Consider the following 18641-nt stretch of genomic DNA (forward strand, 5'->3'; position numbering starts at 1 on the left):
TCGTATACTTTTACGCGTTATACTCCACTTATGAAGTGATTGATACCGGCCACTTTCTAAAATATATATATGTTAAATTTATAATGGATTGTATAAATCTTTTTATTAATCGAGAAAGCTACTGTCCTTTTTATTTCATAGCGTCATTGGATTATATAATATGCAAATGAGACTATATTTGCCAATGGGGCTTTGCCTCATTGGTCACCATGTTAACATGGTGTTCGAGGAGACCAGGGTTCGAGTCTCGGGGGGGGGGGATTTTCGTGAATTAACTTCGTGAGCTAACCACTAACATTGCCTTTCAAAAAAAAAAAAAAAAAAAAAAATGAGACTATATTTATATATGCCCAAGAAAAATGAATGAATAATTTAAAAATAAATACTGTACAAAATGGAGATGCGGGGGATCGAACCCCGTGCCTCTCGCATGCAAAGCGAGCGCTCTACCATTTGAGCTACATCCCCATATTCTTATGTTAGTAATTAATTATTTTATTTTTCTTTACAATTTACTTAATAGATCCTAGATTTTAGTGACTATATGCTTAATTTTAGATTTTTATCTTTCATTATTCAACGTCGATGATGATTGTTGGATATGTTGTATTGTTTTAACTTTCGCAGGCTTATTATTTATTGCATTTAATCTTACGTAAATTCAACAACTGAGGCTATAATAAAATATGTATGTACGATTAGGTAATTTTGGCTTGGTTTAGTGGGAAAGTTTCATAAATGTATATATAAAAGATGGTCCAAACAGACGTGTGAACGAGTACATGGGACAATACTGTAAAAGTCTGTAACCTTTGAATTTGATAATTCTGTTACGTACTCATTACAACTGCTAGAATGGCAGAAGCTTGGAATGCTGTTACTTATTAAAGTCCTTTTTATCTCCTTTGAGAGATCACTTCACTCAAACTTGCAGGATGCAGAGGCCAGAGCTGCAGGAGCAGAAGAAAAAGAGCGTTTTGTCAATGAACGATTATCACAATAATTAATATCTCCTATAGATGATCTTAATGCTCAGGTTTGTTAGACTACTCTCAAAGGGAGCGCCGTTGAGCTTAGTCTTCAAAGCCGTTTGAAGACTCCATTGCTAGCATCATGTCAATGGAGCTTCCTTGGATGACCGCGAACCGACATGTCGTTGCATAGCAATGTTGAAGGACGCAGCTTTGCTTTATTTATTTGTAAAATACTGATAAAGAGTGGTACATTGTATTAAATAATTAATATATGAGGGTACATTTGATGGTAAAGGTGTATGTCATGCATATTAGGGAGTGTGATGGGTTAAGTGATAGGAAGAAGTTGCTGAGGTGGTGCTGGCACAATGTGATTGTATGACAGGTGTCATGGTTAAGAGTAGTCTTAGTGTTAAAACTTGGTTAGAAAATAGACAAGATTAATTTATATGACATATTAATTGATTTAATTGTCATGTCAGGATCCATATGGAAGAAATGAGCAGGGTATTCGTGTGGTGGTAGACAATGTTGGAGCACTATAGACCAGACCATAATGATGTTATACCACATTAAAAAGTAACTGGGAACTGGTGTTTTTACTTGCTAATTATAGATTTAAGTCAGTTTTAAAGGCAAAACACTACTCAATGACTGTTTGTGTAGTCATTCATGTGGAAGTGTTACGTAATATTGTATTATTAGTATTAGTATTAGTATTCAAATTAAAACATTAGTGCTAATTACCCTCACTTTCTATTTTTAGATTACTTTTTAGTAATTTTTTTTTTAGAAAGCAAGTATTATCATTAACATTTCTCAACCAAGTACATCAACAAGAGCCTGCCACATCAAGAAGGCAGATCACTTGTACTCTAATTATATACATCCACAAAATATGACTTTCAGACTAATACACTAGGGTGCGAAGATAGTACCTAAACATGACTAGACTCAAATAGACATTTGCAAAGCTTTGTGGATTATGAAGTCAATTATGTCAATCTAAATTTTTTGTTTTGCATCTTTTCGCGGTGCATTCAAAATATATGCATGAACATTAAGCTATCTCTACATACATAATAACATACACATTTGTGGTATATAGTTGGGGGCATATTATTGTGGTCCAGGACTACATTCATGGTGCATAGTGCATGTTATAGGTAAATTTCTCGCCAATTAAAAATGATAAGCTATTTTTGCTATATAATGGCCATTACAAAAATTTGCAAAAGTCTAGGAGAATAGTAAAGAAAATTTAAGGTAAAAACAACTGATTTATGAATAAAAGGGAAATTATGTTTTATGGTCAAAGGTTTGGCAGATTTAAAGGGAGGTATCCACTTTGCTAGATGGTGGGTATCACCACATACAAAGTTTAACTTTCACTTTTAGCCCCTATAGTTGTTGCCTTGATGAATCAAGATCCCCCTAATAATGGAGTAGAAAATAGTAATAAACATATAAAAACTATGTAGTCTTTTTTTTTCTTTTTCTTTGACGACAAATTATAAGGGATGCCACAGTCATATAATTCAGCTAGAAGTTTCACAACCTCTAGAATCAAATCAGGGAAAACAATAAAGTCTAATACTTTAAAAAGTGTAAGATTTTATAATGTTACAAAAACCATAAATAATGTAGTTTCGAAAACATCAAAGTCACCATAATGTAGTGGTAATAATACCTTAAAACTGAGTATTTTGAGTAGTCACGATCCAGGAGTCAAACCACACAAAGGAAGTGCAAGGATGCCACAAAATTAAATGTCGAGTCACTTGAAAATCCAGGACAAGAGCTCTTGAGATGTATTACACGAGATAAAAACTAATTAAAATGAATAAATTATAAAATAATTTGTCGTTAAGAATTCTTCAAAAAATATGCTGTGAATGACCGTGGTTATTTGAGCACATTTCATATATGTTGATATTATATATAGATGGTCAGAGACACATAATTATATTTAGTTTGCATACTTATATTTAGTCTATTGTATACAATATACATAATAACACTAACAAATCAGTGTTTTAAAAGTTGGTCGACTAGTCCCCAACTAGTCCGATACAGGGACTAGTATCACCGGACTAGGTCCAATTCGATGAATGTCAGCAATCAACGACGGTCGATGGACCAAAACTAGTCTAATGTCGTATTAATGTTAAAGTCAAAGGTCAAAATCGGTTAAGAATGATCAAATTTGGTCTTAGCTGGTCAAAGTAAGTCAACAACCGACTAGTCATTACAGGAACCCGACCAATGATTCTTTGTCTTTGTCTAGAGACTTTTACAAAACTGACCAAAATATTAATTTAATTGAACTCTATTCTTAAAAAAATACCAATAAACATTGTATTACCTTCTAGTTATATTTCAAATTTTGATTTGATTTTATTTATAATCAAGTGTATCGAGTTTTGTTATTTAAAGCAAGCACTGCCCATTAGGTTTTTATATTAAACTGTTCGGTATATCCGTATATGGGACTGTAATTGAATGAGACGGAACTTATTGGGGGCGTAAATGCAAATATGTTAGTGTAGAAAACAAGAGAAATCCTAAAAGTGAGCATTATTACACGTCAGATCTTTCATACATATTTAACGATTAACGGCGGCTTAATTGGTTAATCCGTTTATTTACCTTATTTGCAACGGTACATACAAATTACAAAATCACATCTATATAGATAGACACTCTCTCTCATCTTATAATATTTCAAACACACACTCCATTCTCCTTCTCTTTCCAAACCTAAACATCAAAGAGTTTCTCTCACTAAATGTCCAAATATCATCCACAAAGTTCAAAACTTTTTAGTTAAATTATCAATTTATCATCAAGATCTTTAATGGGTTATTCATCTTTTTTTATTCTTTACAAAACCCATGAACAGATTCAACAACAATCAACTACATGATCAGGTGGGTTTTGCTATTTCCATATTTTCTTTCTTTAATTTAATTTCTCCTACGTTTCAAGAATCACAGCTTATATATGTATGTATATGTAGCTATGATCATATACTCGAGATCTGCTATTTTAGCAATTGAATCATGAATCTTTTGTTTATGTACGCGTCTATAATATGTTGATTATTTGTTTAAAGTTTTTGCCTTTAGTTAGGGTTTTCAATTGGTTTCAACAGTGAAATTTATGCCAAATGTCAATTCTATTGCTGCCTTTACTCATCTTAGTGATAAAGTAACCTCTTTTAGAATTCATTAGATTAATTATTATATAAGTCCATGAACTTATATATACATGTTGAGAATAGAAAGATCTAAGTTGTAATTTTCTAGATTTAATTTATTTATAATTTATGTATCTCATTATGTACTATTAAGTTATTTTGTTACTTAATTGTCTTCTAAACTTATAGTTTGTAAATCTTTGAATTGACTAGATATGAAAACGGAGTTTGTTATTCATCTACATGTGTTATCTGACACCGTGATTTTATGTAGGGTAAGTTTTTAAAATCTTGTTAAAAAATCAAGCTGGCATATATATGTATCCATCCATCTATTATGTATCATTTGGATCATGTGTTATTGGTATTATGATACGGTTTTTCATTTACAATTACCATATATCATATTAGTAAATTTATCATATTGTTTCTTGTACGTTTTATGCAATTATACATGAAAATACAATTTATAGTTAGCCTAACATTGTTTGTACCTTCTCAAAATTGAAGCACCTTTCTCCTAATGTGCCGTACGTAGATGAGCGTAGGATATATAGATCTAAATCAATAATCAACGACGTACAATAAACTAATCTGACATAGTTTAGGGGAGTTGGGGTTTATTTATTTTTTTTTTTTGTTTTTTTTGTTTCTTGTGTAAGATAAAATTAGGGAGAGTGGTTGTTTCAATAATTTAATCAATTAAAGACTGGACTATATCCTCATAGTTCTCTTGTGATGAGATACTTTAGTATAACCAGTTATATATAATTTATACGTATATTTGTTTACACAACAATTCAGGTAAGGTATGCAACCATTAAACCATTATATGTCTTCCCCTACAGTCTCATATATGTGTGTAATACTTTACTTTTCGTACCAAATAACTTTACCAATCCATTAAGTTGATTAATACTAGGTGAGACCAGTGCCGTAAACGGCGGCCATCTCAACTGACTAGTCGGTTTGGTGACATGCCCGTCCCGTTTTGTCCAAAAACGTCTAATTAGTCGGTCAACGTTAAAAAGTCAGGTCAAAGTCAGTCAATGTCGGTCAAAGTCAAGGTTGGTCAAAGTTTGGTCAAAATTCTAATATTTATTATACTCAGATTTTGTATACTCAACATATTGAAACTCTACGCTTGAAAGTCAAGGTTGGTCAAAGTTCGGTCAAAATTCTAATATTTTTTATACTCCCCGTCTCGACCGACTAATCGTTTCAATGTCCCGAGCGACTCGTCTCTGTCTCGTGACTTTTCCAATCTTGGATGAGATGATTTTTGAAACAATACAAACCTTGACACGAAATAAACCGATTATGTTGTCGAAATTCTCAACCGGCAAACCGTTTTATTTTCTAGATCTGCTTCGGACAAATCAGTTGACCCACTACCAAAGTGGACGTACCCAATAACTTGAAAATACAGATTGTTTACTTAAATGAGTTATGTGAGCCATGGAGTTATACACCAGGTTAGAGTTAAATTTCCCAACCATTTATCAAATCAACTCGGGTTTGGGTCGGGTAATTTAGACCTGCCAACCCGACCCGAATTGCCACCCATTGACTAATGTCAATACTAGGCAGTTAATCAACATATTTTCCTTTCACATTGTGTTTATAAATGATCCTTGACCATGTTCACAATCTAGTTTTGTTGAGTTGCCTTTTATGTGTGATACAATGTGAAAATTTTACTAAATTTTTTGTCAATCACCACCAACCTCACTTTGGGGCCTTGCCTTTAAAAAAAAAATAAATAAATAAATAAATAAAAAATTGTCAGTAATAAATGGTTTAACTTATAAAAGCTTTCGCAATTTAATGGTAGATCAGCATATCAGTGTGGACTGTTGTAATTTCTTTTAATGGAGATTGATCTCAACAAACAAGAGTGTACTGAATTTGTCAATTTTTGTATTCGGTATGCGTGAATTTTGACTTGACTAGCATCTTTTGATCTTCTATGTATATAATTTGTACTTGTCCATGTTTTGTTTCTGATTGCAGAGAATACGTCGCCAAAATTCGCAATAAAGAACCCGAAAAATGTTGGCCGTTTGCATCATTAGGTAATCTTGAACACAAGTTTTTTGCTTTATATCATTCTGCAGAGTCTATCAACGGTATGACTTAATTTTGTTTTTTTTTTCTTATGATTCTATTTCTAAATTACAGTAATTTTAAACTGATTGTTGCTTTTATAGATTTGGTTGAATCTCTTGTAACCGACAATAATATGTGCAAAACTGTATACGATCAATCCTTAGAGGAAAACAAATGTGAATACGGAAAAAGCGTCCATGAAGATACTGATGACGCCGAACCAGAAGGACTACAAATGCGTAAAAAGTGTTCGAAGTATCGTTTGTTGTCTGATATATATAACGATTCTGCAAGTGAATTGCGTGTGTGTCGTGACTTAACGAATCCTGAAAATGTTAATAGTAAATTTAGTGCAGAAACTGAAGATGAAAATGATGACATCACCTTGGATAATGTTTTGAGAAAACAGATGGATTTTGAAATTACCCATTCATCAAAGAAGAGGAGGAATATGATTCAAGATGAGAAGTCAACAGTTGACCTGGATAAAAAGTCAAGTCATGGATCCAATGACTCAAATGGAAATGGTTCTGTCAGCGGTCTAGGAATTCACTTGAAGAATGAAAATGATGACATCACCTTTCAAGAGTTTTCTAGAAAACAGAAGGATGTTGAAATTAACTATTCATCAAAGAAGAGGAGGAAACTGATTCAATATGAGAAGTCAACAGTTGACTTGGATAAAAAGTCAATACATGGATCCAATGACTCGAATGGAACTGGTTCTGTCATCGGTCTACGAATTCACATGAAGAATGAAAATGATGACATCACCTTCCAAGAGTTTTCTAGAAGACAGACGGATGTTGAAATTAACCATTCATCAACGAAGAGGAGGAAACTGATTCAAGATGAGAAGTCAACAGTTGACCTGGATAAAAAGTCAAGACATGGATCCGATGACTCAAATGGAAATGGTTCTGTCAATGGTTTACGAATTCAGTTGAGAAATGACAATAGAATTGATATTGATGCACAAAGGGTGACAGAACGTAAAAAGGTTATATCGTCGCCAATAGTCCTATCCGAGAAAAAGGGTGGCCGCTCGAGTCTAGACTGCAAAGAGAACACTGGACAAAAGGTATTTGCTATGCACTCAAAAGTCAACATTTTGCAAAAAAGTCAGCATTTCAAAAAGTCAACTAATTTTAAGTAAAAAATTTAAAACTTCACCAAAATGGTCAAAAGCTTTGCATAAATGGTCAATAAAAGCATATTATTTTAATATTGTACATAATATGTACTAAATATGGTTTGCCAAATTTAGGCTCACGGAATCCCAAGGGAGTTTAATGGAATTGCAATTGAATTCCTTAGACCTTCCACTTGGTTGACATATTTTGAAAAGAATTTAATTCCTTGGAATCATAAGATTCCTTCATCTATAGAATGTTCATTCCTTCAAAATATTGATGGATTTGAATTCCTTCTAACATTGAATCTATGGAAAATCAAAATATCCTCAAATATTTACTTATAATTTTCGTACATTTCTACTCGCGTTTTCGCAGCGTGTTTTCGAAACGCGTTTTCGGAGCGCGTTTTCGCAATGAGTTTCCCGGCAGATTTTGGCGCGGGTTTTTTGCCCCGCATTTTCGACGCACGTTTTCGGCGCATGTTTTTACAGCGCGTCATTGCGTTTTTGACGCGCATTCTCAACGCAGTTTCTGTAGCGTGTCTTCGACCGCGTCTTTGACGCGTGTTTTCGATTCGCGAATGTAAAAACTTCAATTGGAAACGCGAGTCTGTAAATGAAAACGAAAATTGGAAACGTAACATATTTTCTATAAATTTCTAGTTATTATATAGAATGGAATTCAATTCCATTCCATGTCAATAAAAACACATTTTTTCACATTTCATGGAATTTATCAATTCCAATTCCTTCGAATTCCAATTTGTTTAACACATTACATTTCTTCCAAATACATTCTTCTAACCAAACGAGGCCTTAGTGATATCCAGTTTTAAGAATTCTTACGATCACTACAACAAATTTGCTAATTAACCACGTATAAATTTACACACTTTTTAAAAAGTGTGTAATTTTTTGTTAAATTCCTCACACTTGTAAATGTGTGTAAATGTATATTACATTTATAAGTGTAGAATAGCGTTATAGTTTCACACATAAAAGTATAGGGAAAAAAATTCACACTAATTTGTGTGTATAATTATAAATATAACGACACTTAAAGAGTGTTAAGTTAATTTTGTCGCACTAGATTTGTTCACGCTCCCCCTTGTGTGAAGAAATGAGGTGTAACAAATTTACTCACTTTTTTAAATGTGATTAAATTTGTGTTTGTACACAATAATAAGTGTGAACAAACTTTTCCTACATTTTTAAGTGAATAACATTCAACAATTATAAATGTATCAAACTTATACATCTATATAAGTGTGAGGAATTTGCCTAAAAGCTCACACTTTCTTACAAGTGTGTAAAAATATGCGTGAACAATTGATAAATTTGTTGTAGTAGATGTTTCCTTAAATCTCACTAGTGCTTGGGTCTAGATATTCTCACAAGAGGATTCTGGTTCAAATCGAGGTTTCTGGCAGGGAAAAGGGTCAGACCGGTCATTTGATATTCGGTTAGACTCTATACATCTAAGTCCCCTTGAGTAGCCTAAACAAGAAAATGTCACGATGGCACCTGTTAGCCTGTCCTTAACTCCATCACTTTCAGTTACATGATCCAATTTCTTTAAGCTCTCTTGAATGCTGATTTTATTTCAGGATTGTCGGTTATCGTGCCACCAGCAAATGAACAAAGATACAGAATCTAGTAATGCACAAACTACAGAACAAATAAGTGAAGATTCAGAAATGGAGGTTGTAATGCTATTGGCTCGCCACTTTAACAAAGAGAATCCTTCAACAAGTGGACAAATAGAGACGGTTTGCGCTTGTGTCCAAAAAAAGATCGGAACCTTTTCAACTCCATTTACTAACAAATCTGTCAATACAAAAATCTCATCCAAAACTGCAGTGACATATGCTGACACGTGCAATAAATATATTAAAGAAAAGCTAGAAAAGGCGATTTGTTCGGATGATCATCACTCTAAATTGGCCCTGAGGAGTGCAACTGCTAGCATGTTTCTAGCTAAGTTAGAAAACTATAGGTTGAAGGCTGCTCGAAATGTGGAGAAGTGTTCAGATTTAGTATGCTCAGTGAATAGAAATCCAGCTGATTTTTGCAACCCGAATGCTCATAATAAGTTCATGAGAGGAGGTTGATGTTTAGATACTGCTTTTTAATCAAAACTTGAGGATAACATGGGGTTGTTATTTATAGACGGTTTTCTTGATTGAGTGTGAATTATCGCAGTAGGTAGTATATGTAACTATGTAAGCACAGAAGAATAATGTATAATACTTCCAACTTTCTTGATTATAAGCTTGTTTCATATATGTTTAGTTTGATTATAAGCTTGTTTCATATATGGTCATATGGAGAGCATGTTAGAATGTGCATTTCATACATGTTTTCTTGATTATGGGAAATATAGTGAGATAAAGTACAGATTTTTTTTTTTTTTTTTTTTTTTTTTGTAGTATGACGGAGATATACAGAGAAACAATTATATATATATATATATATATATATATATATATATATATATATATATATATATATTTTTTTTTTTTTTTGAAAAAAAAATAGTGTTAAATTTAGGTTTTTGATTTTTAGACCACTCTTATCCATGACAAGTGTCATGGAACCACATTGCTGCCAAATCAGCGTCACCTCAACAACTTCTTCCTATCACTTAACCCATCACACTCCCTAAGACCAGTGCTAACCCTCCGTCAGTTTGCACCGTCAGTCCTTGCTGGCGTTAGTCGGGACTGCAACGGAAAAAAAAGCGTCAGCGCGTGGTGTCGCGGTTTGATTGGGACACGTGTCCTAGCCGTTGGGCAACGGCTTTATAGCCGTTTTTCATATTTTTTTTCTTTCTTTTCCATTATAAATATTAACCATTCATTTCATTTTTACACAAAAAAACAACAAATATCTGTCAATAATTATACATTTTACTCAAAAAAAATTATGGCGTCATGTTTACTAGCTTCCGATTTCGATTCGGAGGATGTTCGTGTTATGCAACTAATTCAAGAATTGGACGAAGAGTCCGAAGTCGAATCCGTTCCTCGTATTCCTAGAGTTCGTGGATACATTCCGAGAGATCATGAGTCAGCAGCGCAACGTCTTTGGAACGATTACTTCACCGACGCATATCCGGCTAAGAAATTTAAAAGGCGATTTCGAATGCGCATAAACTTATTTCTACATATAGCTCAAGGTATAACTACATTTAATGGTACTTATATTCCTGAACATTTCGATTTTTTTAGAGAAAGAAATGATGCACTTGGTAGGCAATCGTTTACTACTTTACAAAAGTGTACTTCGGCTATACGTCAATTGGCTTATGGATTAAGCCCCGATGCTTTCGATGAATATTTACATATGAGTGAGCAAACATCAGTATTATGTTTAGACAACTTTTGTAAATGTATTATTGATTTATATAAAAGTCGATACATGAGATCTCCCACAGCAACCGATGTTGCACGATTATATGTGCACACGAGGAGAAACATGGATTCAAGGGTATGCTCGGTAGTATCGATTGTATGAATTGGGAATGGAAGAATTGCCCAGTTGCTTATAAAGGACAATACACCAGGGGTGATCACAAGAACCGACGATTATGCTTGAAGCGGTGGCTTCATATGACCTGTGGATTTGGCATGCCTTTTTCGGGATGACAGGTTCCAACAATGATATTAATGTTTTGAATCGGTCATCGATTTTTGATGCACTAAAGAAGGGAATAGATCCATCTGCATCATTTGAGGTTAATGGTCATCAATACACCAAAGGTTATTACCTTGCCGATGGTATATATCCTGATTGGGCGACACTGATCAAAGGAATATCGTGCCCCACAGATGAACCAAGGATTAAGTTCACGAGATTTCAAGCAAGTGCACGAAAGGACATAGAGAGGGCTTTTGGTGTTCTTCAAGGGCGAATTCATATTTTAAGTCAACCTTCACGGACTTTGAAAGTAAACAAGATGCGAAAAGTAATGTAATGTTGTCTCATTTTACATAATATGATTTTAGAAGATAATGATTTTGCGCTATGTAAATGGGAAGAAAGGTTTATAACCGAGGAAAGAGCAAATCGTGCCCAACGAGTTAGGAATAGAGGACGTGATCAAGACGCTGTCACAAGAGAAATAAGTGATAGGGCGGTGCACGACCAACTGACTGAAGATTTAATCGAGCATATTTGGAATCTTCCAACGTCATTTCGACCTACGAATTAGTCTTTATTTATATAATCTTTAAGTTTATTATTATTTTATATTGTATGTTTTTTATTAATTATTTTGTTTAATTATTTGTATTTTATTTTTATTATTAATGAATATCTTTTTTTCAAATATTAAATAATATATTAAATTATATAAAAAATGCAAAAATAAAAAACTGGTGGACACTACTGAAACTGACACTGAAAACTGACATTTTGGGTTACAAAAAGTCAGAAAGTGATACTACCCAGTCAGAGTCAGATTGCACTTTTTGGCCAAAAAGCGCACCAACTTCCTGTGACGTCACAGTCAGGGTTGGGAATGGTCTAGTATCCATGACATATCCCTTTACCATAAAATGGACCCACTTTAATTAATTATTAATACAATAATACCAATCATGATGCATATTGTACAAGAAATAAAAGCTCTAACTCCGTCTTCCAATATGCTGTACATTGAAAATTTGAAGGGCGGCCCTCTAAGGACTTAGCAATGACACCTTGCTAGCAATGGAGTCTTCAACCACATTGGCTTTCACGGAGTCAAGGGCGCTCCGATGTGAGTGGTCTTATGTTCAAGTATTTTTTTATTTTTAACTCATTAGCTTTTTAAGTTTAAATATATGATCGAGAGTCCCTAACTCTAAACACTGCCTAACTAGATAACTAGTAACATAACATTCCTGTTCTATCATCAATTCACCATTTACACTTAAATTCTGATTGAACTCTATTTTATAGGATGAGAATTATATCTTATATTTTGTAAGTATATTCTCTTTCTCTATTAGAAGAGAAATGCTGTTTTACCTTTGGTGAAAGATATGTATCTGTATTTGCATAATTTGTACTATAGTTTTGTGATACGAGTTCAGAACTTTTACATGGCTACTTACCTCTTATGTAACTTCAGGTATATGAAATACAAATAATAGAAGAAATTTTTAAATGTTTTAAGCCTTTCCAATTATCAAAAATCAAATTATTGAAACATCTCTTCGGTCACTATGTGAAAAATGAGCATTGTATAATGTGGTGGCAGACCACCGAGGCATTGCATGAGTGATATACGAGGAAGCGGCATGTTTATCCTTAACGAGTAGGCGCAGGTTCGATTTCAAGGGTCGTGATCTAATTGGTGCCAGCAATTAGCTTCTCGGAGGGGGTTTTCCCAACCGTCAACCGTACTGTCAGGGTTGTTGTGATTTAAGTTTCCTCCTAACCTGGGCCTGTTTTGTCTAAAAGCTTGTATGCGCGTGGTCCGTTTCGAGTGCCGTTAACCGTACGGGGTCCCCGAAACGTTAACCGGTCGTTGAAACACAATCCACCAGGTATAATTCATTTAATACTTAATAAATTAAATAAGTTTTTCATAAAGTTAATAATTATTAAAAATAATTATTTATTCAAGTTTCTGAGTTCCGTAAACTGAAAGGATTTCTATGCGGTTATCGTAACCGTGTCGTTTCCTGTAACGACCCCAAAACATTTACGAGAAAACATGCGTTTTTTTTTTTTTTTAAAACAACAATTAAATCTGGCCAATCCATATGCGCGTCGCGCGCTAACGCGTGAAACGAATCCAGAACTTGTACTCGACACCAGTTACCTGATCCTGACCACTTGCGCGGCGCGCAAGGGTTTGCGCGGCGCGCTCTAGTACACAACAGCTCCTGTCCAAAAAGGTGTAATTTCGACAACCCATACAACCAAACGGTGTAATTTCGACCCAAATATACATTTAGACGAGTTATGACTCTATAACCCTACCCGATACTAAGAGCATAATCCCAGGGACTACCAAATCCCAATCCGTGTCCAAATATCTAAAAGCTACCCCATCGAGCCCAAGCGCTCCTACGCATCTAGTCTAACAACTAGCTAGCTTCACAATCACAATACCTGTAAAAAGGTAAACAACGAGAGGGGTAAGCATAAAGTTTAGTGAATGCAATAATTATACATATACATATATAATCTACTTACTTGCAAACACTTACACAAATACCGCATACATGCTAGCAATCTAATTAGCATACCATCGCAAAGTATAAAGCTAATAATCTCCAATACCGTAAGCTAGCATAACCAAAAGCGTGTAATATAAATAATGCTCACGAATTTTACACACACACACCATATGGTTAACCATACTCGCATCATGGTGCTACCGGCTCCATGGTTCACACCATACGCATTTGTCATGATGTTACTGGCTCCGTGGTTCACATCACAAATTGAGTTATACTCACGCTAAGGTGCTACCGGCTCCATGGTTCATACCTTAACAACTCGTGCTATAATGCTACTGGCTCTGTGGTTCACACTACAACACACGTACCATGATGCTACCGGCTCCGTGGTTAACATCATAGCACACTCGCACATGCTATGGCACTTCCGGCTCCGTGGTTCATACCATAGCACACAAATAAATACACTATATACATACACGTATAATTATTTCACTCACCTTGGAATGTCCGCACAAGTCATGTACAACATGATCTCCATCCTCAAATCCGAGCAAGTAACCACCTATATCACACATAGGTACAATATGCACATAAATAGCCATTATCTAAAAGAGAACCCGACACAAACATCCCTTAGCCAAGGGATCACACCTTGCTCGCCAAAATCCGCCCATTTAACACCTAATGGACATAAACCAATTACCACTTCAGGTGGTAATTCAAATCCACTTTACAAAGTATAATTTAACTCAAATTATACTTGACACCAATTAGACCAACCTAGGTCACGACACTAGATTACTACTTAGATAGTGATCATTTCAAACCGCTATTTACATAAAAACCACACCACGTGCAATATTGACCCATATTGCGTTTGACCACGTTTGACTTATGTTAAAAACACCAAGTTAACTCGAAATCACTTCTCATGAGCGATTGCTTCCAAAAACATCATTTAACACTTAACATAAGTGTTTAATCATCCATTGACCAAAACTAGTGTCATCATCAACTTTTACTCAATTAAATTACCCATTTTGACACAAGTCACAAATACGCCCATAATCACTAATGGCTAGTGATTACATTTCCAAAACACCAATTAACAACTAAACCAAGTATTTACATACTTGATTCACCAAATCTTGACCCAAAACCTAGTTTGACACTAAATCAAAGTCAACACCCATTTTAACTAGCAAACATGTTCTTAAGAACATCAAAACCACCAATACACTTACAAACTAGTGAATAACACCAATATCCATGACAAATACTTCCAAATTCATCATCAAACCCTAAACCTACAATAATCGGGTTTACTTACACAATACATACAACAAAATCCACAATTTCATGAGAAATAGGGTTTATAACCCTAACTAGCACAAACCCTAACCCCAAATCAAAATCAAAGTAATTAAATTCGAATCTAGGGTTTACCTCAACTCCAAAACCGAGCTAGTAACTAGAAGCATCAAGGAGAACCAAGACCCGCTTCCAATTTGGGCGAAAATCACCATCTTCATCACCAACTCAAGCTTCCTCTCTCTAGAAACTCCCCTCCCTCTCTAGGGTTTGGTTGGTGGAAAAGAGGATAAGAATGAGTTTGGGATCAGTTTTGGGGTATAAAACCCGACCTTAAAGTGAAAAGCCTAAAACACCCTCTTAAAACCCTTAAAATAACAAAGCTTGCTGTCAGCTACTTTTGCGCGTCGCGCATTCAGATGAGCGACGCGCACTACAACTGAAAACAAAGGCAGCCAGCTTTTCTGATTCTGAAGTTCAGGGACTGAGTTTAACTGATTCCGATTCTGATGTAAATTCTGAAAATGCATAAGTGTTAGGTTGACTTTTAGTGGCAGTTTCTGATGCACACATTTACTGACACTTTCAGGAACATTTTCTGATGCACAAAATTCAGGATCTTACATTTTCTAAGTATTTCGTTATCCAAAACAAGTTTATCAATTAATATCAAAATATTAATTCAAGTAATCCACTAGGATCAGGTATGCATTTAAATCAGTTAAACACATAAAGTTCTACGTAATCACCGTTAAATATTTAACAGACAAGTAGCGATAGTAACTGGAAAAGTACGGTTGTTACATTACCCACCTGTTATTGAAAATTTCGTCCATAAATTTTAGTGCACGTCCGACGAAGTCGTCCCCTCAGGAAACAGTTGCGGACACTTTAGTCTCATCTGGTCTTCATGCTCCCACGTGAATTCTGGTCCTCTACGGGCGTTCCATCGAACTTTAACTATCGGGATTCTGCTTTGCTTTAACCGATTGATCTCAGGGTCCATGATCTCCACGGGTTCTTCAACAAAATGAAGCTTGGGATCAACTTGTATTTCTTCTAAAGGAATTACTAGACTTTCATTCGATAAGCACTTCTTTAAGTTAGAAATGTGAAAAGTGTCATGAATTTCGCTGAGTTCTTACGGTAGTTTCAGTCTGTACGCTACCGGTCCAATTATTTTGGTTATCTCGAATGGTCCAATGTATCTTGGACTTAGCTTGCCTCTTTTAACAAAACGCACCACACCCTTCCAGGGTGATAACTTAAGCATGACTTTATCTCCAATCTAAAATTCCAAATCTCGCCTTCTAACGTCGGCATAACTCTTTTGACGACTTTGAGCCGTTTTCAGTCTCTCTTATATCTGTACGATCTTCTCAGTTGTTTCGTGTATGATCTCAGGACCAGTCAGTTCACTATCCCCTAGTTCAGTCCAACATAAGGGAGACCTACAATTTCTACCATAAAGTGCTTCAAAAGGCGCGACCTTTATACTCGTGTGGTAACTATTGTTGTACGAGAATTCTGCCAGTGGTAGATGTTTATCCCATCCACTTCTAAAATCGATAACACATGCCCTTAACATGTCTTATAATGTTTAGATGGTTCTTTTGCTTTGGCCATCAGTTTGTGGGTGATATGCTGTACTCATGTCTAAGCGGGTTCCCATTACATTCTGCAATGTTTGCCAGAATCTAGATGTAAATCTACTGTCTCTGTTAGAAATAATGGATATCAGTACTCCATGTCGGGAAACCACTTATTTTATGTAAATCTGTGCCAACTTCTCCATCTTATCCGTTTCCTTAATCGGTAGAAAATGAACTGACTTCGTGAGACGATCAACAATAACCCAAATAGTATCGTAACCTCCCACAATCTTGGGTAGCTTAGTAATGAAGTCCATAGAAATACATTTCCATTTCCACTGGGGAATCTCTGGCTGTGTCAGCAGTCCTGACGGTTTCTGATGTTCTACCTTGACCTTGGCACATGTCAAGCACTTACCAACATAGGTAGCAATATCGGCTTTCATATTAGGCCACCAGTACAGTGCCTTAAGATCTTGATACATCTTTTTGGATCCAGGGTGATTAGAATATCTTGTCTTGTGTGCCTCATCTAGCACTAGTTCCCTTAATCCGTCAAATTTTGGTACCCAGATTCTGTCTATGAAGTATCGGGTTCCATCTTCTCGGATGGCAAATTTCTTATCCATTCCTCTAAGTAACTCAGTAACCATGTCCCCTTCTTTCAATGCTTCAAGTTGTGCATCGCGTATCTGAGAAGTAAGGTTCGTTCGGACAGTCATGTTCAGTGCTCTAACTCGGAGAGGTTTAGCCTTCTCTTTCCTACTCAAGGCATCTGCAACCACATTAGCCTTGCCAGGATGATAGCGAATCTCGTAGTCGTAGTCGTTCAGTAGTTCTACCCAACGTCTCTGCCTCATGTTGAGCTGTTTTCTGATCGAAGCTATGTTGTAAACTCTTGTGATCGGTGAAAATTGTAAACTTAGTACCATACAAGTAGTGTATCAACATCTTCAGTGCAAAGACCACAACACCAAGTTTCAAATCGTGTGTCGTGTAATTCTATTCATGTATCTTCAATTGTCGTGATCCATAGGCAATCACTTTCTTTCGTTGCATCAACACGTAACCAAAAACCTGTCGTGAAGCATCACAGTAAATCACAAAATCTTCATTCCCTTCGGGTAAAGACAAAATCGGGGCAATAGTCAATTTCTGTTTTTACTAGTGAAATGCAGACTCATGTTGCTCAGTCCACTCATACTTCTTACCCTTGTGAGTAAATGCTGTTAACGGTCGAGCAATAGTAGAAAATTCCTCAATGAATCTCCTATAATAACCAGCAAGACCTAAGAATTGCCGAATCTGCGTTGGCGACTTAGGATTCTCCTATTTCTTGACCGTTTCTATCTTCGCAGGATCAACTTGAATACCATTGTTCCTTCTCGTTCTTAGAATATACCAGAATATCATCAATAAACACAATAACAAATTGTCCAGATATGGCTTACACACACGGTTCATGAGATCCATGAACACTGCCGGTGCGTTCGTCTATCAAAACGGCATTACTGTAAATTCATGATGTCCGTGGCGTGTTCTAAATGCTGTCTTTGATATATCTGTCTCCTTTACTCTCATCTGATGGTAACTTGACCTCAGATCAATCTTAGAGTAACATCCTGATCCTTGCAACTGATCAAACAAATCATCGATCCTCGGTAACGGATATCTATTCTTGATAGTTAGCTTATTCAGTTCCCTGTAATCGATACAAAGTCTCATAGATCCATCCTTCTTCTTTACAAAAAGAACTGGAGCTCCCCATGGTGAAGAACTCGGTCGAATGAATCCCTTGTCTAAAAGCTCTTGTAACTGACTAGACACCTCTTGCAACTCTGAAGGTGAAAGTCTATATGGTGAGCGCGCTACAAGTGCCTCTCTAAGCATTAAGTCAATTTGAAATTCTACGTCTCTATGCGGTGGCAATCCTGGTAGCTCGTGAAGTGACCCGTCCTAATCCATAAGGACGAATACAATAACATATGATTACATCGCGAGGTACTTAACCTCTATATGATACATTTTACAAACATTGCATTCGTTTTTAAAAAGACAAACTTTCATTACATCGAAAGTTGACGGCATGTATACCATTTCATAATATATCAAACTATAATTGACTTAATAATAATCTTGATG

At 35.5% G+C, this 18641-nt stretch overlaps 2 protein-coding genes and 1 non-coding gene across 7 annotated transcripts; 2 read left to right on the forward strand and 1 right to left on the reverse strand.

The window, feature by feature from the left end:
* Positions 1 to 395: 395 nt before the first annotated feature.
* TRNAA-UGC (transfer RNA alanine (anticodon UGC)) lies at positions 396 to 468 on the reverse strand. Its single transcript has one exon. It is a non-coding gene; the product is annotated as a tRNA-Ala (tRNA).
* A 3247-nt stretch (positions 469 to 3715) lies between these two features.
* Positions 3716 to 9722, forward strand: LOC139845627 (uncharacterized). 5 transcript variants are annotated; one of them, XM_071835894.1, is made up of 5 exons: positions 3716 to 3904; positions 4387 to 4448; positions 6187 to 6248; positions 6384 to 7363; positions 9025 to 9718. In XM_071835894.1, exons 4-5 carry the CDS (start codon positions 6416 to 6418, stop codon positions 9526 to 9528), a joined length of 1452 nt encoding a protein of 483 aa, XP_071691995.1. In that variant the 5' UTR covers positions 3716 to 3904; positions 4387 to 4448; positions 6187 to 6248; positions 6384 to 6415; the 3' UTR covers positions 9529 to 9718. The 5 variants fall into 5 exon arrangements, with proteins under 5 accessions (XP_071691995.1, XP_071691992.1, XP_071691994.1 ...); XM_071835891.1 differs by lacking the exon at positions 4387 to 4448 and having other exon boundaries at positions 6187 to 6302; positions 9025 to 9721; XM_071835893.1 differs by lacking the exon at positions 4387 to 4448 and having other exon boundaries at positions 9025 to 9719.
* Positions 9723 to 10342: 620 nt separating this feature from the next.
* On the forward strand, positions 10343 to 12723 carry LOC139842927 (uncharacterized). Its single transcript, XM_071833026.1, has 4 exons — positions 10343 to 10766; positions 11068 to 11366; positions 12412 to 12533; positions 12663 to 12723. Exons 1-4 carry the CDS (start codon positions 10343 to 10345, stop codon positions 12721 to 12723), a joined length of 906 nt encoding a protein of 301 aa, XP_071689127.1.
* The last annotated feature ends 5918 nt before the right edge of the window (positions 12724 to 18641 follow it).

Source organism: Rutidosis leptorrhynchoides, chromosome 4 (assembly GCF_046630445.1).
Source record: "Rutidosis leptorrhynchoides isolate AG116_Rl617_1_P2 chromosome 4, CSIRO_AGI_Rlap_v1, whole genome shotgun sequence".
Taxonomy (NCBI): Eukaryota; Viridiplantae; Streptophyta; class Magnoliopsida; order Asterales; family Asteraceae; genus Rutidosis; species Rutidosis leptorrhynchoides.

Coding starts and splice junctions, on each gene's coding strand:
- LOC139845627 (XM_071835890.1), top strand. Junction 6,303..6,383: donor TTCTGCAGAGTCTATCAACG/GTATGACTTAAT, acceptor TTGCTTTTATAG/ATTTGGTTGAATCTCTTGTA. Junction 7,364..9,024: donor AAGAGAACACTGGACAAAAG/GTATTTGCTATG, acceptor ATTTTATTTCAG/GATTGTCGGTTATCGTGCCA.
- LOC139842927 (XM_071833026.1), top strand. CDS start 10,343: ATGGCGTCATGTTTACTAGCTTCCGATTTCGATTCGGAGGATGTTCGT. Junction 10,767..11,067: donor CGATGAATATTTACATATGA/GTGAGCAAACAT, acceptor TCGGGATGACAG/GTTCCAACAATGATATTAAT. Junction 12,534..12,662: donor TACCTCTTATGTAACTTCAG/GTATATGAAATA, acceptor ATGTGGTGGCAG/ACCACCGAGGCATTGCATGA.